The sequence below is a fragment of the Gopherus flavomarginatus genome, chromosome 13 (assembly GCF_025201925.1).
Source record: "Gopherus flavomarginatus isolate rGopFla2 chromosome 13, rGopFla2.mat.asm, whole genome shotgun sequence".
NCBI classification, from domain to species: Eukaryota; Metazoa; Chordata; order Testudines; family Testudinidae; genus Gopherus; species Gopherus flavomarginatus.
The window spans coordinates 16,199,176-16,220,063 of NC_066629.1; the positions used below are offsets into that span (position 1 = coordinate 16,199,176).

The 20,888-nt window shown below is 41.5% G+C and overlaps 1 protein-coding gene across 6 annotated transcripts in view; it reads left to right on the forward strand.

Moving 5' to 3' along the window:
- PRDM10 (PR/SET domain 10) overlaps nt 1–20,888 on the forward strand; it is a 76,648-nt gene that overhangs the window by 16,524 nt on the left and 39,236 nt on the right. For 4 of the 6 annotated variants that reach the window (XM_050921551.1, XM_050921556.1, XM_050921552.1 and 1 more), the window contains exons 2-11: nt 1,174–1,363; nt 3,708–3,872; nt 5,737–5,796; nt 9,664–9,783; nt 11,326–11,545; nt 12,151–12,392; nt 13,697–13,900; nt 16,332–16,404; nt 17,334–17,451; nt 18,571–18,700. In XM_050921551.1, the coding sequence (XP_050777508.1) occupies nt 1,271–1,363; nt 3,708–3,872; nt 5,737–5,796; nt 9,664–9,783; nt 11,326–11,545; nt 12,151–12,392; nt 13,697–13,900; nt 16,332–16,404; nt 17,334–17,451; nt 18,571–18,700 (1,425 nt within the window). In that variant the 5' untranslated portion in view covers nt 1,174–1,270. The remainder of the gene's footprint in view (nt 1–1,173; nt 1,364–3,707; nt 3,873–5,736; nt 5,797–9,663; nt 9,784–11,325; nt 11,546–12,150; nt 12,393–13,696; nt 13,901–16,331; nt 16,405–17,333; nt 17,452–18,570; nt 18,701–20,888) is intronic. The other 2 variants (XM_050921554.1, XM_050921555.1) reach the window with 2 other exon arrangements.

Sequence of the window (20,888 nt, forward strand, 5' to 3'; positions counted from 1 at the left end):
TGTCAGTGACAAACCGAATGCCAGCATTTATGGGAATAAATTATGACTATAATAATTTGCCTTTAAAATGTAAATCAATGATAGCATCAATGAGGAACCACCTTTTTTCTTTCTGGTGCACAGGCAGGTGCTGGCATCAGATCAGCCCAACTAGACAGTCAGTATAAAATAAAGTTAATTGGACTTGCTGAAAAATCAAATGGGCTCAGCCTCATGCTAATTCCTAAATCTATGATTTAATATGACATTGGAGACAAAGGACTGGGAAGGTGCTGAATGACTGACTAAACTAATCAGCAGAGCTATAAATTACACTTCTGAGATTCCCAATGGCAGCTTGAGAGGCTCAGATAAAATCGCAAGGGGTGAATAAAACCTAGCATGGAAGCAATTTGTCAAGATTTCCAGGCTCACATCGATTAGAATTTAAGCTTCATTGTTCTTCTCTGTCTGTTTAAAAAAAATGTCTAGTTTAATAGTACTGTATTTGAAATGCCAGCTGCACACAGAGAGTTGCCTCTAAACTCAGGATCGGTTTAGTGTTGCATTAAAAATTAAACAAATACATTGAAAAAACAGTGGCTGCCTCTGAACATAATGATTATTTTTGTGAAAGACTGAAGTTCAATTCCCAGCACTATCCCTTGATCCCTAGGCCATTAGAGGCTGAGAAAGTTGTAGACGGAACATCTTGTAGCCAGGAAGAAACAAACCCTTTCTGACCAGTGCAGGAGCAGAAGTGACGGGCTTCAAAAGAAATCCAGTCTAACCCTAAGCTGATGGATGATCTCTGAAATGTGATGACCTTGAGGGAAGGGAAATGGATCTTTTTTAAACTCCTCTCTCTGCGCTGCAATAGTTATCACATTCAGTGCTGCAGGATGGGAGGGTTGCTCCATGAGTATCTGTTTCTCCCAGGCCTCCTAAGGAGCTCTGCCATTTGCAGTTGTTGGCCTGTTTCCTCATCTGCTGTAGATAGAAAATACTGTACAGCAGGATTTGGGAAAGAGAACTGAGAAAAAAGGTGTTCATAAAATTAAGACTTCTGTCATAGAAGCACATCCCTGCATGTGGTAGATAGTAACACCTTTCAGCTGCCTTTCTGTTACACTTGAAATTGATTGCAATGTACTCAGCTATTTAATATCTTGGGTCTCTTTTCTCTCATTATAGCCATGTTACAGAAGATCACCTTGTCTTGTGTGAGTAGAGACATAGCGAACACATGAATCTATTCAGCCAAGCACTGCTTCAGTAATTAGCTATCACCATGGAGCACCACAGCAGGGACGAGATGGATTCGAAAGAGGAAAGTCCACAGGTGTGGTCTGAATCTGCTGAGCAGGAACAGAATACTGCTCAGGTGACCAGCAGCTTCTAGAAATGTCTCTGATTATTTCTTAGAGTCAGGGATTGAGTTGGGCTTGCTTGCAGCAAGTCAACAAGCTCATACTTTTTTTCCGGAGCCTGCCATCTTGTGCTCCAGAAGCTAAGCTTGAGAAGAAATCGATGCGTAGCCACTATGTTTGCAAAGTAAAGCTTGAGCAATTGAACTGAGTGTAAACCAAAGCTGTGAACTCTGTCTGAGTTTGCAGACAGCCTGAAACAATAGCTCTGAGAGATATTAACTATCCCTATTCATTTTGAGGGATGTGATCTCTGGAGCCTACCAATGGCCATTTAAATGTCAACATTGTCCACAATTTCACTGCTAGTATAAGCACACAGCGCCGGGGGACAACAATCATAAGAAGCTTTGCACAATCTGCTGGTAGTGGCATCAGGAATGGACATAGTTGGGCTTGGAAGCAGGGGTGGAAGCTTGGGAAAGTACCACAATTTCTTTCTTTCTAATTGGACCTCTGGTTAAAGTTTTGTGATAGTGCAGTAGGAGGTGGTGCCAAAAGGAAATATGTATTTTCCAGTGACCACTACAGCCAAATCCTTCTTTTATGTGTAAGGATTCATTGAATTAGTCCAACTGAGGTCAGTAGGATTAGTCACATGACTAAGACAAGACCATAATACATATGTAGTAGATTCCTACTGCCATTTTTTCATTGTAAGCATAACAGAAAGTCACATCACACATCCGCTTTTCTTTAATTTTCTAGCACCAATGTGGATCAGTTCAAAGCATCACTGTCAAGAGTAATATCATATATGCGGAATTTTTTTTAAACCGTGGTTATTATTGGGCCTTAGATTTATAAAAATCTCATTTACTTTACATTGCTTCTGTTTCTCTCTTTCCATTCCACTCAGTTTGGACAGCAAAACCAAGTTTCATTAGTTAAAAATCAGTTGCATGTTTACTTCTCAAATATTAGTAAGATACTGTTGCTCAGGGTCTCAGCAGTGCAGAGGAATGATTTAAAATACACATTAAAAACAATTATTCAGTTTTTGTTTCACTAAATTTGCACAGGATTGTGAGTAAGGCCTTGAAATCCTGGCCGTCCCAATAACTTGCTCTCTGGACTTTGCAGGAAGCTCCTCCTGCTGTAAAATGGGAATAACAATGCTTACTTCCTCTAGCTACTGCAAAGGAATGTTGTGAGGATTCATTAGTACTTTCACAGCATCCTGGAAATGAAAGGCACTCTGTGCATGCTGTATATTATTCTCATCATTATTATTACTTTTTAAATGTCATTTTATTTTCAAGATCTACGTTTGGTGCCTAAACTAAGATGCTTATGTTTTTTCTTAGAAAAAATAACCCAAAAGACCAAACAAAATCAATTATTTTATAACAAGTTTTAATAAAATAATATGAATTTTATTTCAAACTCTGTGAAAGTGCAGTACCTGCATATACTCTGGCTAAGATACTTTGGAAATGGTTACCTAAAGTTAGGTTCCTAATTCCATATTTAGATATCCAAATAAATGGCCCAGCTTTCAAAAATGCTGAGCACTTCAGCTCAAAGTTGTCAAGAACAGAACACTTGCCTACTGGCAACATAATTAAGAACAACTCATTTCAGACAGGCCACCATGGACGACAATTTCCAGTCACTACCTGGCTAGATACGAACTGCTGGCCTGGAGATGCAGTCTCTGTATCCTATAAGCAGCTTTAGGAGCTATCAAATAATTTTTGCAATTATATTTTTTTCCATTCAAATAGCTTTATGCATGTACATTTTACAGGGAAATAATCCCACATATCACATTCCAACATTACAGATATAGTAGTATCACTTGCAGCAGAATCCGTAAGTTCATGAACTATTTTAGCTGTACAAATAAGAACTAAATAATTACTATCCAAATACAAAACTGAATAAATGAAATAATATAAATCCACAAAATTGTATTAAAATAAATTGAAAAAGTATATAAACAATTAACAAGGCTTGTCCTGTGTCATATGAACTTATTTTTGCAAAAAGCAGAAGGGAAAAGAATGATCCAAGAACTAAATGTTAGGAATGGCTATGTATAAATATTTATGTCTCTAGTTAAAATGCAGAGTAAAAAGGAAAAGGATGTAGTGATTTTTATGTCCAGGTTTCTACCTCACTGGCATTTAGATTAGGCTTCTCAGTCCAAATTATACAATGATTTTTGTGTTATGTCCATAACAATTGGCAATGTAGAATGGACTCAGGAGGTCTTTAGATGATGAATATGGCTATTATGAGTGTGGACACTTTCACAGAGGCATTTATTTAAGGATATCATCTTCATTTCTTCTCCAGGTGCACTTTGTCCCTGAAGGTGGAACAGTGGCACAAATTGTGTACAGTGATGATCAGGACCGTCCCCCGCAGCAGGTGGTCTACACGGCAGATGGCACCTCTTACACCTCAGTGGACACCTCGGAGCACACATTGGTTTACATCCATCCTGTGGAGGCTACGCAGGCACGTGTAGTTCCACATCTGCCCCCTTCCTGCCCCCTGTGGGCTATACAGAGTAATAATTTGATTCAGGATTAAAGCCAGCTGCCTGCAAAGTTATGTGATTTGTATAATGGCCATCAGCTGTGCATAACCACCTCTCTCTAACCTTTGGTGAAGAGGAAGTATGTACTGTTCATTCCAATCAACTCTGGATATGTGGTAATCAAGGGATGCTGGGGCTATTAACCAGGAAGTACTGGCTATTTTATTTCAGTTAGACTGGACTGTAATTAAATCAAAGGTGTTTGTAATCACTGTAGAAATTCTGCCTGCGCTATAGTCCATAAAATGCTAAAAGCTGTAGGCTGTGAATACTTAGGAGAAGTCTCCTTGTTTTGCACAGCACAGTTCTGGTAATTAATAATAATAATAGATTCTGCACTTGTATAGCACTTTTTGTCATAGGCAAAAAAATGGATTTGAGAGGCCTGATTTTTGTCCTGCATAATTATTAGATTAAATAAATATCCTATAACTGCTGTTTCTGATAGCGTATATTTTATATGATATAGATGTATGTATCTATAGCTCCATGTGTATATATAATATATTTAAAGGGAGAGAGACCTTGTCAAGAGCATTTAATCCCTTTGCTGATATGGCAGCATTCATATTAACATTATAAAAGAACTGTATTTGGTATATGGGGCAACACCAGAGTTGCGTTTTGCCCCATTTTCCAACTATGTCATAAGACTCTGAACTAGTATATACAGAATTTCTCATAATATGATGCATAGGCTGCCCACAATTTTCAAGTCCCATCCAGTTTGAGAACAAAGCAGTGAGGGACTGAGGTGTTGTGAGAGGAGATGGCTCACGAGTGGAAGTGCCTAGAAAGTTACTAGTCACGTACCTCAGAAGGCCCTCAGACTTAGTCTTATTGTTCAAAAGATGCTGTAGTGTGTAAATAGGACACTAACATACATTTGAGCACACTGCATTGTAAAGCACTGATTGAGTTTTTACAGTATTGTGTTTATTCATTGTGCAGCCAGACCCCTTCAAGGGGTGATATTTTTAAATCTCAGAAGCCAAGGAGAGTTGACCTTGGTCAGTACTTAGTTTTCCTAGGGTTTTCTCTTTCCAGATGCTGTGAGAAGCAGTGATCGTGGTTCACTGGGTGGCACTCCTTCTAGTTACCAAAACAACTCTGGAGGTGTCGTTTCTCAAATGAGATTAAAATCCAACTTCCTGACCACTTGTAGCCATTAAAGATTGTTTAAATATAGGAGCTGTTTGATACATCTTCTTTTAAGGGGCTAGTTCCCACACTTGCAGAATGATGGATTTAGTAGTCTAACAGTCTTCCATCTCCAACTTCTTTACGTCTTCTTTACTCCATTTTGAGTAAACATTTTACCTCTCTCAATATCCCTGTAATTTCAATTGAATCTAATATGTCTAAATTCTTGCCCTAAATTGTTCTGTAGTGTTCCTGTGTACTGTTAAACAGCTGTTGTATTTCATCCTAGAGGTTGTTACCCTTTAGCAATGGAGAAAAATATTATTCCATATATATGATCAGTAAAGTCTGTAAACACCTGTTGGGTATCTGAATGAAAGGTGCTATATTAATGTAAAATTATTATACTTTTATGGAGCTGCCACTAGTCTATATGGAGGCCACTAGTTTCTGTTTAATTTCTGCATAGATGGGGTTACTTGTATAAACTGAATACAGCTGCCACCGTAGTATGCACTTTAGACTTCAGTAGAATAAATAATTCTTACATAGGTTGCTTCTTAGCAGGAGAGTAATTCTCCTTGTGTGATTTGGTAGTAAACTGAAGCCTGACTGATAACCCTTTTTTGCTTTGTTTAGACTCTATTTACAGACCCGTCCCAAGTGGCTTATGTCCAGCAGGATGCCACAACACAGCAGGTAAGAAGCCCTTTTTTTCTACTGGATCCTAAATATCACAGTGAAGGAACTCTCAGGGCTTGGCTACACTCAAAACTCCAAAGTGCTGCCGCGGGAGCACTCCCGTGTCAGCGCTTTGAAGTGTGTGTGTGGTCGCAGTGCCAACGCTGGGAGAGAGCTCTCCCAGCACTGCAGGTACTCCACCTCCCCATGGGGATTAGCTTGCAGCACTGGGAGCCATGCTCCCAGCGCTGGGGGACACTTTTTACACTGGCACTTTGCAGCGCTGTAACTTGCTGCGCTCAGGGGTGTGCTTTTTTCATACTTCGGAGCGAGAAAGTTGCAGTGCTGTAAAGCGCCAGTGTAGCCAAGGCCTCAGGGAATGCAAGGGGCACCATCGTGGATTGTGTTTTCTACTCTGGTACTTTGAGTTATGTCCAAAACAAATTGTGTTCTCTTTCAGTCAATCAGTACCAGCTTCTTGGTGATCATGAGCAACAAACCTTACAATAACAAGCCTGTGCTATCTTGACCAATGTGTGTATAAATGAGTAGAAAAATTGTAGCAGAATTCAATTTTAAGCTTTAAAGGGGTTATATTATTACTACTCTTGATTTTTTTTTCCTCCTTAATATTATGAAAAATCAGGGCCGCCCAGAGGATTCAGGGGGCCTGGGGCAAAGCAATTTCGGGGGCCCCTTCCATAAAAAAAAAGTTGCAATATTATAGAATACTATAATCTCGTGGGGCCCCTGTGGGGCCCGGGGCCTGGGGCAAATTGCCCCAGTTGTGTCCCCTCCCCCCTGCCCCGGGCGGCCCTGTGAAACATCCCTCAACAGTGTCCCTTTAAATGGGAGAATAGGTATGTGTGATTGTTTTGTTTTGTTTTGTTACTTTTGGTTTTTAGTTTAGTCACAGGTAGCCAGCCAGGCTTCTAGATTTCCTCAGACAGGATGTGATCCAAAGACCATTGAAGTCAATGGAGTCTTTCTGCTGATATCAGTGGACTATGGATCCAGTTGTTAATTTGCCAAACATTTCTCAGGTATTTCTTAGGAAAGTAATTGTAAAAGCTAAATAGTTAAATTACTTTGTCCATGACTGATATGTGTATTCCAGGCTTTCTGCTTGATGTGCTCACCAGTTTGAAATTGACTAGGAGCAGCATGAAATTGAGGACTGTGGTTGTGAAGGCTGGACGATCCGAGATTTTTTTTTTCTGGGTGGGTGGGGAAGGATTGTTTTTCATTTTATCTAATATGTATCCAAGGATTGGATAGTGTCACGTGTCAGAGAGGTAGCCATGTTAGTTGCATCTGACGAAATGGATATTCACCCACGAAAGCTCATGCTCTGAAACGTCTGTTAGTCTATAAGGTGCTACAGGATTCTTTGCTGCTTTTAAGGTTGGATAGTTCAAGGAAATGGTAATAAGATATGGATACTTTCACTTCTAGGTTATTGGTTCAAAGTCAGCCCTAGTCATTACTGATTTAAAAATCATTACCATTTGATAGCTGTTTAGTGACCTATATGAAGTGAGATGGTAGATCTCAATCAGCTCCATAGTATAAAAGGTACCACCGCTACAATCAATTCTATCCTGCAACCTTGTTAACAGTCACAGCAGAGACTTGAAGGAATGAACAGAGACAGAGAACAAGGTCCTTTCTCACTGCTAGAAGGAGACCCTCCAAATCAGGGTTGAGGCACATGGGTAGAATGTGAAGGAAGCTTACAGTGCTGTTGTCTGTGCTCCACCTATTCTGTGGATAGAGGATTGCAGTCCATAGTTGCCATTCTGGCATTTTTTATTAGATTGGATTCATATTTAAAAATAACAAACAACCCCACCCTTATTATTCTCTGCTTAATCTGTGTTTTTTCAGTAGGCTTTTAGCTGTAAATGTATGGTCAAACTTAAATCCAGAAACTTTATGTACACAATGCAAGTTATACACTTAAAACACAGCAAGGGGATACTGGCTCCCGTCCCCACACATATGGTATCTCCTGATAATGACAGGATATGCCACGTGAGGACCAAGCACTTTATTTCTATATCCCCAACCTTCTCACCAAGGTCCTGCCCCTACACTAACATCTTTTAATATCATCATTTTCCCAGGCTAGGACTTCCATTTGTTTATGAACCGTTATCATATCATTAGAGCAGCTGCTGCTTCTGCCGGTGTTATACATACACATTTCCTGTGTGAAATCTGAACTAATCATAGCAGTTAAAATGATAAAGAAGGCTCCTCCTGTCTTTCAAAAGAACTCGATATGAGAGGGCCATTCCAAGAATTTTTTTTAAAGTAATGTTGATTCCTTACAATGCGCGTAATGGAGATGAGAGTAACAATGTGTTTGAAGTGTGGTTATATATGGAGGTGCTAATATGATATATGCACAGACAGAAGCTTTGTGTGAACTCCTCATTGCTGGCAGGTCTGGAGGCATGCCCCTGAATAATGATGCCTGTTGCATTGCCATTTGGCATAAGGAAATGTCAATATCAGGCAGTTAATTTCAGCTGTCTTCTTGGCTGCATCCTGGTCATTTTCACACTGTTCTCTGCAGCCCTAATTGAAAAGCAATTTTATAAATTAGACCAATTAAAACAACAACAAACTCAAAGGAACTAGGAACTTGAGTATCCACGTATTTTGTGGGTTTTGGAGTTTTTTTTGTCTGTTCCCTGAGAGAATACTTTGCAGCCTTTTGGGGAATTGCATTAATTTACAGCTCTCTAATATACTGGCCAATGCATCCATTCTGTTGTGCCCACTCTAGTCCATAGTGAAGCCTGGACTGTTCTAATATTATCTCTTTTAGAGCAGAACTAGAATTAGAAAACATATACCACCTCCATATGTATAGCTATAAGAGAGGCTTTCTCCCTCTCCGTTCTTGACTGCACACCTTTTGTTCTGGTTTTTGATCATCATTTAGTTCTCTCAAGGCCTCTCTATAGATGGACAAGGGTTTGTGTCTCAGTTGAAAGACTGCTTATATAATTACATGCAACACTAGCACCAGTCAGTGTTAAAGATTAAGAAAGGTGAAAGTTCAGACAGCACAGTGATGAACATCATGTAAAATACCTGCATAGAAAGTAGAAAGCAGCACTCAAAAGTCAGGAAAGGTCATTCCTGCAGTATTAATTCAGCAGCCTTACACATCTGAATTGTTCTGTGGGAGAGGTAAATTAATATACTCAATAATATTTTCAATTAAGATGTGTGTTACTATAACAAGGAAAACAAGAATAGAAAAATACTCCATGTGCCGTGCAGCCAGCTAAGGAGGCCAGTAGATAATGCTAACTTTTGAAATCTCGAGTTTTGAGTGCTTCATCTCTCAACTTAATCTCATTATTACTAGTTTCTATAATGTATTGTCCCTTGGTTTGTTAAAGGAAAAGAAACAGAGAAGAAATTAGGGAGCTATAGTCTTTGTTGCAAGGGAAAGGAAAAGAGAGGGAAAAGTGTGTATGTGGGAAGAACAAAAGGAAAAACAAAGTCCCCGGTGCATTAGTTCTAGCCGGAATCAGCTAGCGAAAGGGCATTTAAACACACTTGCAGCTAGCATGGTTTTAATCCCAGACTGGAAAGAATCTTAAATTCAAGCTGAAAGGCGGAGATGGAATATTCCAAAGCTGCAAAATTCAGATCTGGATTCAAAACCCTTTCCCTTAAATTCAGGAATGCTTGGGTCCAGGTGCTTGGTTCAGGCCCATCATCTCTACCAAAAACACCGTAAGAACTCTGCATTTTTTTTTCATCTTGTGAAGACCTCCAAGAAGCTTTGTGTGCAGGGCACTGCCCATGTATAAGTGACTGATAGAAATGCTGCAGTGCTAAAATGAGTGCCTATGATTTTAGGTAACTGTGCTCTTGCCTGCTGCTGCTCAGAGCATGAATTCCACCAACCTCTCCGTGCTCGGCAACGTTGCCGAATCCCCACAGCAAATGGCTCTGGAGCAGGGTCCACAAGCAGACAGAGTAAGTTGCCAGGACCCCTTTTAAATGTAAAGGTACTCTGATTTCACTGCTCCATGGAAACAGATGATTAAATATGTCTGAGTGATGCGAACAAAAGTTTTAATGAAGGCTTCTACACCATTCCACCATCTTATCATGTAATGTGGGGCTTTTTTGAGGGAGTGGGGGATATTTGTTTAATGTATAGTGAAACATGCTCTAGGGACTGTTCTACCTGAAGCAATCACTTTAAAGCAGCGGTTCTCAAACTGGGTCGGGACCCCAAAGTGTGTCGGGACCCCCTTTGAATGGGGTCACCAGGACTGGCTTGAACTTGCTGGGGCCCGGGGATGAAGCCCGAGTCCCACTGCCCAGCGCTGAAGCCATCAGGCTTTGGCTTCGGACCTGAGCGGCAGGACTCAGATTTCAGGCCCCCTGCCTGGGACTGAAGCCCTTGACCTTCAGCTTTGTCCCCCCTGCCTGGAGCAGTGGAACTCGGACTTTGCCCTCCCTGCCCCCACCTGGGACAGGGGGACTTGCAGGCAGGCCCAGGCTTCAGTCCCAGTTCCTGGGGGCAGGAAGTAATTTTTGTTGTCAGAAGTGGGTTGTGGTGCAATGAAGTTTGACAACCCCTGCTTTAAAGTATTTTCCCAAGGCTTTGAATATCAAATTCAATAATTCCTACTATTATATGTGACCAGTGTCCGTTGGTATCTTTTTGGTAGTCTGTTAAGACAGGTTTTACAATATATAATCTTTCTTGTTCTCTTTCTGAGATACCTATTTTGGAGGTGAGATATTTTTGTACATTGTGTAGCATTTACCTCTGCTTTTTGTGTGGATGAAGGGAAAGAAAATCTTCATTAAAATCAGAGCTAAAACGAAACACCCATTAGCTATTAAGAATCAGCCTTGTTGTCTTATGTTGATAGGGTTTTAGATCTTAATTATCTACTTCCTTATTGAAATCTGCCTCTGTGTGTGTGTGTGTGTGTGTTTGTTTGTTTGTAGGTGCACGTGAGAGAGTGTGTGTGAGAGAGAATGTGAACTCTGCCTCTGTGTGTATGTAAGGGGTTGTTTTCATTTGCTTTCATGGTAGGAGGGAGAAGATCATATATCAGAGCGTTGAATAATTGCATTTTATAAATCAAAGTAAATTAAAATAGACCCAAGGTACTTTCTTCAAGCACAGACAGGGAGTGGGATTTGTTTAGTTGCTAAGACCCTCTGAAGATTCAAAATTCCTCTCATTTGGTGCATCCTCCTGATGTGTCACTATTTTATGGGGTTGGGTAGATATTTTCACAAAGCGCCTACCTGGCAGGGTTCACAGTACTATGAACGGTGAAGCATTACAGGTCACATAGCCTCAGCGATGATATACTCATGATTTCACTCTCCCTCATTCTCTGTTTGGTTACAAAGGAATCAAAGAGGTGAAGAGTAGGTTAGCAATAATCTTATTTTCTTGCCTTTGTGATAGAGGTGATGATCTCATTGTGAGCTTTGATAACCTCTGGGTAGGAGAGCCATCTAACTTTGTGTTGTGAATTCTTTCCTTAGGCATCATTACCAGTGCATAACCAGGTATTACCTCCTATGGAGGCAGTAGATGGTTCTGATCCTTTAGCACCCCTGCAGAACCCAATGGGGAGGATGGAAACAAAAGAGGAAGATGATGACGATGAGGAGGATGATGAAGATGAAGACGAAGACGGGGAAGACACTGACTTGGATGAATGGGACCCAGATCCACCTCGACCCTTTGACCCCCATGATCTGTGTAAGCGTAAGAGGAAGCATTTAGTTTATTGCCCTTTTCCCCCTTCCATGGTTGGTTGGTTTGTTTTTTTGTCAACCATTTGGTAAGTGGAGTCAAAGACCATGCAGGGCTTTAGAGATCATAGCCAACATCTTGGATTGCACCTAGAATCATAGGTTTCAGAGTAGCAGCTGTGTTAGTCTGTATCTGCAAAAAGAACAGGAGTACTTGTGGCACCTTAGAGACTAACAAATTTATTTGAGCATGCTTGGGGGTCGCATAACTAGAAGCATATGTACTCACACCAGCCTTTATCTGACTTTGATGGTGGACAGCTGCATTCTCCATTAGCTGGGGCCTCTGAGATGCTTTCAAGGAGTGAGTGCACTGTTTGCTTATAAGTAAAATGGGAGGCTTCTCTTCTATGTTTCATTTTAAGATGACAGCCTTCTTAAAGCATAAACAGACCATTGGCTTGAGTGCCGTGGTACCTGCAGCAATTTCTGACAAATATTCAGGTCAGAGGCGGTTAAAGGGAGCTCATATCTTGTGTATAAGGGCCTTTCTTTATGTCAGTGCATGAGAATTCATGTCCATTATTCATTTCCGCTCTGACTGTGTTGCAGGGTGTGAAGAGTGTAATAACGCACATCCCTCAGTGTGTCCGAAACATGGACCCTTGCATCCAATCCCAAACCGGCCAGTGCTGACCAGAGCAAGAGCCAGCCTCCCCCTGGTGCTCTATATAGACAGGTTCCTGGGGGGAGTGTTCTCCAAAAGACGCATTCCCAAACGCACACAGTTTGGCCCCGTGGAGGGACCGCTGGTCAGACAAACTGAACTGAAAGACTGCTACATTCATTTAAAGGTAACACTCTGAGAGAGAGAGAGAGAGAGAGAGAGAGAGAGAGTGTGTGTGTGTGTGTGAGAGAGAGAGAGAAACTGTACACCTACTTGTTTTTCATGCCCTAGAATCTGTTGTGATTTTATCAGAGGTGATCTCTCGACACCTTCATTTTACTGCAATGCAACTGTTACCAATCTGGTACAGCCAGAGAGCTACTTAGTCATCCAAGGTAGTTGCAGAAAGCCACAAAAGAGTCAAGGTGCACATCTTGATACTGTTGTGCTGTGAAATATCTGTCTCATGACACTGAGTGCTGTGATTCACTGTTAGTAGACTAAAGCAGAGTGTCCACACAAATGTTGCAACTCCATCTCAGGACCTTTTGCAGCCATTGTGTTGTGGCATGCTATGACTTCAGTTGGCAGAATTTCTTCTTTCTGCCTCTTCCTCCCCTGACTTCTAGACGGAAGGGGGATTTTCTCCTTTTTTCAAATCTGTTTAGATGAAAGAGGAGGGATTTGAATGGCTCTGATCTATTTGCTCACTGATTTGCGTGCAGGGAGTACTCCTGTATTCAGTGGAGGTGAGGCCACAAAGAGCTTTGAGAAGCTGTAGAGGCACAGACTGACGACCACTAGTCCATATAACCTAATACGTTGGGTCAGGGATTGGCAACCTTTGGCATGCGGCCCATCAGGGAAATCTGCTGGCAGGCCAGGACGGTTTGTTTGCCTACAGCGTCTGCAGGTTCGGCCGATTGCAGCTCCCACTGGCCGCGGTTCACCATTTCAGGCCAATAGGGGCTGCGGGACATCCCTCAACCCACACCGCTTCCCGCAGCTCCCATTGGCCTGGAACGATGAATCACGGCCAGTGGCAGCTGCGATTGGCTGAACCTGCGGACGCTGCAGGTAAACAAACCATCCTGGCCTGCCAACGGATATCCCTAATGGGCCACATGCCAAAGGTTGCCAATCTCTGCATTAGGTCTTTGCCATCTCCAGTTTCCATGGCCCATTTGCAGAGGTACATCAAGTATAGATGAATGAACATACTTCTTTCACTCACCATCTGAGGGAGGGTCCACTGTCTCTGCATGTCCCTTACAATCATAGATCCCATCTGTGTCTATTTTTAAGCCCCTTCCTAAGTTCCATCTGTTGCCAGAGTCCTGTGGGAAAAGTGAAAATCTCAGCTCTGGCTGCATTATCTTCCCCATGGAGAAGCTGTAGTTGTCAGAACAGATTTTTAAGGACCCAGGTTCCTTTGCAGTATGTGACCACTGTGAAATTCGACTACTCTGTGCATTTTGGTTTTTGCCCCAGGTGTCTCTTGAGAAGGGTGACAGAAAAGACAGGGATTTACAAGAAGATCTGTGGTTTGAGCTGTCCAGTGAGGCGCTTTGTAACTGGATGATGTTTGTGCGTCCAGCCCAGAATCACCTGGAGCAGAACCTGGTGGCATACCAGTATGGCCACCATATTTATTATACAACAATTAAGAATGTGGAGCCCAAACAGGAACTGAAGGTAAGAGACTGCAGTGCCCACCCATCATGAGTCTCCTTTATAGTGGGAAAGAAGGTAAATTGAATTGTAGAAAATATCCCAAATACCCAACTCAGTAAAGATCCCACGTATGCTACAAACTGAAACCCTGTTATCTCTAGACGTGCTTGTAACTTTAGTGTAGGCAAAGCCTTAAACATTAGCATTGATTGCTCTAAAATAGTCTGAGCAATTTCTTAACCTTTTTAGCTTGCTAGAGCAGATGGGGGCCTGATCCACAGCCCAGGGAAGTCAGGAGAAAGACTTTCATTGATTTCAGTGGGTTTTAGATCAGATCCTAAGTGAGGAAGCTCAAAATAAATATATGCAAATGATCTCTCTCTCTCATAGTGTATTCCTAGCAGCCTTCTTGACTTGTACTCCACTGATTATAACCTAACTAGTACTGCAGCAGTGTTATGTTCTGTTTTCCTCTTCCCATTCGTCCCACCCACACATTAATATCATTGGCTGCTGGTGTACTAGTGCTCTGTAAACTGATGAAGTCTGTTGCTTCACTCAACTTTCCTGTGACTTTTGAAACTTATGCTCCACACATAGAATATAATTTTTAGGTTTCTGGTTAAGAACATGATGGAGTTACTTTTTGTGCCAGACTGAAAACATTTTAATTAAATTGAGCTTAGGGCGGGATGGTTGGGAGAGGTTGCTTTAATTTCAAACATCCATTTTGAGAATTAATTAGAAGGCTGATTGCCGCTGTCAGGAATTTTCTTGCTGTTGTCTGTGTCCTTCTCTCTCTCTCTCTCTTGCCTTGTCTACATACAGAAGTTTCAGTAGCTTAACATAAATCTGTTTTAAACCCAAGTAGTAAAATCAGACCAAAACTCTGTGTAGAGGGACACTTATTTTGAAGTTAGAGTGACATTTTTGGTTTTATCTTAAATCTGTTCCAAATCATTTTAAGTTGAATGAATATAAGCCTGGTTTATCTCAGTTTAAGAGTGTCAATATGGTCTTTTGTTCCCATTTAACTAAACCAAATTGAAATCACACTGTGGATAAACCAGCGCAAATCTGCATCTTGACAAATCCTTAATCTTGTTTCATGTATTAGCAGTGCCATTTGGGGGCAAAAATCAGGCTGATAACAGAGAGTTAAAACATCTCCATAGTATATTTTTCTTTCTCCAATTAGGCATTCATGAAACAGTAAGTTTTGAGTAAGAATGAAGCCAGGAGGGTCATTAAAGCAGAAGCTTACATTGCTTGACAGACTCATGGGCCTTTGTTGTTAATGAGCTGTTAGTTTCCCTTTTCCAGGAATATTTGTCCTCTCAGTGAGGTGCCTGGGAAATAACAAATACCTGCTAATGACTCCAACAAGAGCATCATTTAGGCTTGGCTTCTGCTATACAAATGTACTCGGTTCTCCCAGAAGAGAAATACACAAATGTGTCCCATGTCTTTCACTCTAAAGGTTTTGTCTACACTACAGCTTATATTGCAGAACTTATGTCACTCAGGGGTGTGAATAACCCCCACTCCCGAGAGAAATAAGTTACACCAACATAAGTGCTGGTATAGACAGCGCTATGTCAGCGAGAGAGCTTCTCTCACCAACATAGCTTCTGTTGCTCATTGGAGGTGGATTAATCATGTTGATGGGAGAGCGCTCTTATATCAGCATAGAGCGGTTACACAAGAGATCTTACAGTGGCACGGCTGCGCCGCTGTAAGCTCTCCAGTGTAGACATAGCCTAAAATCCTGTTTAAGGCTCAGTCAAACAAGCCATTTGTAAGTTCAGTCTTTTTAATGAAATGGGTTGCTAACCTCTGAAACAGTACCAGAATCCTAACCTTGACCCTGCCTCTACTGAAATCCTTATCCAAGCTGTAGCAATTTTCTGTCTTGCTTACTGCTCTTCTCTCTTCATTAGGCTTCTTCAGTCCCAGTTCTCTAAATTACAGGGAGTCCAGGTTTTTCTGTAGGAAGCAGGAGCATGATGGTCCAATCCACTATTACCGTAAACACATTTTGAAATGAATCTCTGCATGCCATGCTGCATATTGTCTGTAAAGAAAAAAACGACCATCTCTTCTGGAAGAATCCCTGCTAAACATGTATTCCATCTTTTAAGATCATATAGTCAAGTCTAGTGAGATTAACCTCATTTCCTTTCCAAGTAGTGGTTACCATGTGTGAGATGAAGATTCATATTAGGAAACGGTACCTGAAAATCAAATGGACACACTTTGTGAGCAATGCTGCTTTATTCCTCAGCGAGGGCACAATGAACTCAGCAGGCTTTATCGAGGGTGAGAGGAGCAATACAAGTTATTGGGTCAGATGAGAGGACTAAATCCAATGCTTAAGAAAACCTTCAATGAATTCCCCTCACTTCGGGGTTCATCTGAGAAGATGCCTTTTTGCCTTGTGTGTTTGGTCCAGGTGTGGTATGCAGCCTCCTATGCAGAGTTTGTGAACCAGAAGATCCATGACATATCCGAGCAGGAAAGGAAAGGTAGTTTGGTCTTTTTACTTTCCTCCTTCTCTGTGGCTATTGTTTTAAAAAGAGGTGACTAACTTTATGACCCATTATAATGGTCCCAATCTTTCAGGCAAAAATTCAAATGGGAATCTTACATATGCCAGAGTTCCAATATGGCGCCCTCCATTTGCTGTTATAACGCTAAAATCAGGATAATTCAGCCTCATGCTTAAAAGCTTCAGGTTATTACCAGAGGGTGTGCAAGAAATTTCCCCTCATGTATATGGATATATTACTGGGGGCTACAAGAGAGGGGGTTGCTTTTCTCTGAAGTATCAGGTCACTGATGGTGGTGGAGTCCTGTACTTGAAGTACCAATGGTAAGAGCCAATATGATATATCTGTGTTGCAGTTTTGTTGGACAGTGTAAAATACAATAAAACCTAACCTATATTAAGGAGAATATCCTCACTAGGCAGCCTCCTGTCTTAAATAACTGCTTCAGAGTCTCAAGGAGGTTTAACCACATATACAAAGGAATTGATTTTTGCTGGTCTGATAAGCCAAGCTTAAGTTTCTGGGTATGTTGGACTGTATTTTTGTAATTATTTACTTGAAAGACTTATCTGTTGTTTAGAAATGCAACTTAATGTATGGAATTTGTTAGGAGGGCCATGTAAATATTTAATCTCTCTCTGGCCTTCAATATAAATGTTCCTCAATCCCATTCACTACCCTCTTCCTTTTTGTGCAATCAGCTCATGTCAGCCTATAGATCAGGGATGCTAAGGGAGAAGCTTGCTACCATATAGAGCTATACAGTAGAGGGATTGCAAGGCACAGTCTTCATATGGAAATGTGGCCTGCAGAGACTACTTGGGACAAAAGGACTTGGAGAAAACTTAGGACATTTAATTGTTGATGACTGAGATGCTGTCATTGATACTTTCAACTTAATATAGTTCTCCGAGACCAAGAGAAGAACTGGCCATGTTATGAATGTAATCGTCGCTTCATGAGCTCAGAACAGCTCCAGCAACACCTCAACTCCCATGATGAGAAGCTGGACTTCTTTAGCAGGTATTTGTGATTTTGCAGAAACTGAATTTCCCAACTCCCAGCACTTTATATCCTGTCTATTGATAGCACTAGTGATAGGTGACTCTCCAAAGGTCTGGTTTTATTATTAATTATATAGCACGGTAGATATACGGGATGTTTTACAGAACTAGTAGAAGAAAGGGCCTCTAAACCCAGGGGTTTACAGTCCCACTCAGACAAACATGGGACAATGGTTCAGGCAAAAGAAGGTAGGGAGATATCACTGGGGAAGCGATTGGCATAGGTGGCTTTGTATAAGAAGTGATTTGAAGGAAGGGAAGGGCACTTGTTATATGGGAAGTCGGGGTACAATCCTGTCCTATTAAAGTCAGGGAAAGTTTTGCTGTTAACCTCAACAGGGCCAAGATTTTAGCCATTTGGATGCTTATCAAATTTACCCTGACCTCTTGAGTCTTCAGAATTGGGCTAGAAATCTCAAGAGAACCAACTTTCTGGTGACATTTCTGGTGCATCAGCTCCCTGTTGGGCCAGAAATTGAAAGTACAGAAATGTCCAAAAATTGCAAGTGAGAAAGGTATCCACAAACATTTTAAACCTTGAAAGGTTTGAATCTAGAAACGAACGGCAGGTCAGCAGGAGAGAGGGAAAATATCTCTTATTTTTTCTGAACTTGACTGCGTCTCTCTCATTAGCAAGGAAATGGGTGCTAATACATAAAAAATGGAACCCCTCAGATTGCTGTCTGACATCAGTAGAGAAGCATCTTTCTTGGGACAGATGTTATGCTTTCAGGTTTTAATGTTTTCCAGGATGCCTAGAGAGCTGCCACTGGCTGTCACTGTAGAGGATTTGATAAGAGCGAGTAGCTCCACTGCTTGTCCCTACAGTCCCGCATCAAGTGACATATGTTTTTTTGGCATGGGGTTTTATTTCCATTGGGAGGTGATAGAAGTGTGCACCAACCAGAGACCTGGTTTTTGCTTCCAAGGTTTCTTCACTTTTTGTAATTTACTGGAGGCCATTATTACTGAACTGACTGGGTAATTTAGGGGTGATTGCTTAGAAAAAGTGCAGGAAAAGAGTGGACTCCAAATCCATGTCCTCTTTCTCTAACTCGGAGCACTGTATGTTCTGCAGAGCAAGAGGCAGAGGTCGCGGGCGAGGAAAGAGGAGGTTTGGGCCAGGCAGACGGCCAGGGCGCCCCCCGAAATTCATGCACTTGGAAGTAACCAGTGAAAATGGGGAAAAGTGTGAAGAAGGAACTCAGGTATATTTGGGGAAGCGGTGGAGAAAAATATCATCTACGATGTAATCTCTTGATTTATGCCTGTGTTACTGAGGGCAGAATGCGGACGCTAGTTTTTATTGTTCTGGCAGTGGCACCTCAGCCAGGGGAAAGCACAGTAATTTATTTCTAACTTGCATTTCTACAGCCCTTTTTATCCCAATGGCTTTTTATCACCACTTACTGGAAAACAGTTATGGGATGGAACCTGGCAGCTGTTTAACAATGCCACAGTAGTGACAGCATTGCACAGCTGTGTAGGGTGGACTGTGGAAAAGGTCATCTCCAGTTGAAACTGCAGGGGGGATTTAGGTAAGCAGTGGAATTGGGCTGGTACAGTAAGGCCAGGTCTACACTAGAAACTTGCTATATAATAATGTTGGTTAGGGGTGTGATTCTTTACAATATTTTTATACCAGCCAAAAGCCTGAGATGCAGTTATACCAGCGTAAAAAGTCCTTTTTCTGGTACATTTTATTTCCTTTGAGGGAACTGATATAAGCTATCCCTGCAAAAAAACCCTCTCTTTTGCCAGGATAAAGTGCACCTCACCTGGGAGGTAGGGGAGTGTTGCTGGTATAGCTCTGCCAGCAAACTCTTTCTGGTACACATCAGGCTTAGAGTTAATGCCCTTCTTTTTACGAAAAGCGTCAAAGGTGATCAGTGGTTTAGTTTTATGTCTCAGATGAAAACCAACATCTGGAGCAATGATCTGCCCTTAGGCATGTTGCTGGGGCATTGGTTCAGTACTGACTGAGAGGGAAGATAGCATACGTTGCATACAAATGACTCTATTGCATCTTTTAATGCAACACTTAGGAAAAGGCAGATCGATGTAATTGGGGACTCCCTAACTAAGAAGAACAGATAGGCATGTCACCAGAGCTGATCCAGAGAACAGAAGGGAGCTGAGGTATGGGATGTGAACCTGAGGATCCTAATGAAAGCAGGAAAGGATCCGCCGATTATCATCCATGTGGGAACAAATGATACTGCTAGATTCTCACTGGGATGTGTTAAGGAAGACTATGCCAGACTGGAGAAGATGCTTAAAGAAATGGAGGCTCAGGTGATCTGTAGTGGGATTCGACCTGTGCCTAGAGGAGGAGAGCAAAGCCGAGATAAGATTAAGATGGTTCAGGCAGTGGTGCTAGGAGGAGGGCTTTGGGATGTTCGTCCCCTGGGAGGCATTCTCGAACAGAGGACTGTTCTCTTGGGATGAACTCCACCTGATCAGGGAGAGTAATGGACTTAAAGTGTGGAGGCTGGCACAACTGATTAAAAGAGCTTTAAACTAGGAATTCAGGAGAGACAGCTGTAATCTCATGCCTGATTCCAGTATTGAGTGGGAAGAAAATCAAGTAAAGGAGGATACTGCAATGGAGAATAGAACAACAGCGGATAGGAGAATGGACATCAAGAGGAAAGATGGTGCCATTCCCACTGACAGTAACAGTCAGGCGATACTGGCAGAAAAATGACTGTACCTAATTTGTCAAGAAATCTATGTGAGGCCAAGCAGAAACAACAAAGATGTCTGTACACCAATGCAAGGAGCCTAGGTACAAAATGAAGGAACTAGAACTACTGGTGCAGGAAGTGAAACCAGACATTATAGGGATAACAGAAACATGGTGAAATAATAGTCCTGACTGGAATACAGGTATTAACGGGTACATGCTGTTCAGGAGAGAGAGAAATAAAGGTAAAGGTGGTGGAGTAGCATTGTATATTAATGATGAGGTAGACTGTAAAGAAATAAGCGATGGAATGGATCAAATGGAATCTATTTGGGTCAAAATCACTTTGGGGGAAAATGTTAATAGAGGCTCTGCTGGGATAGTGCTTGGGGGTCTCCTACAGACCCCCAGGATCCAAACTGGATATGGATAGAGACTTGTTTAGTACTTTTATTGAAGCAAATGCTACTGAGTATTGTGTGCTTATGAGAGACTAATTTCCCAGTGGAGGACAAATGCTACTAATAGATATTCTGGATGTGATAGCCAACAGATTTTTTTTTGCCAAATAGTCACTGAACCAACAAGAGGTAATGCCATTTTATAGTTAGTATTAGTAAGTAGTAAGACCTCATAAGAGAACTGATTATAGAGGACAACCTGAGTTTGCGTGATCATGAATTAATTCAGTTTAAACTAAATGGAAAAAT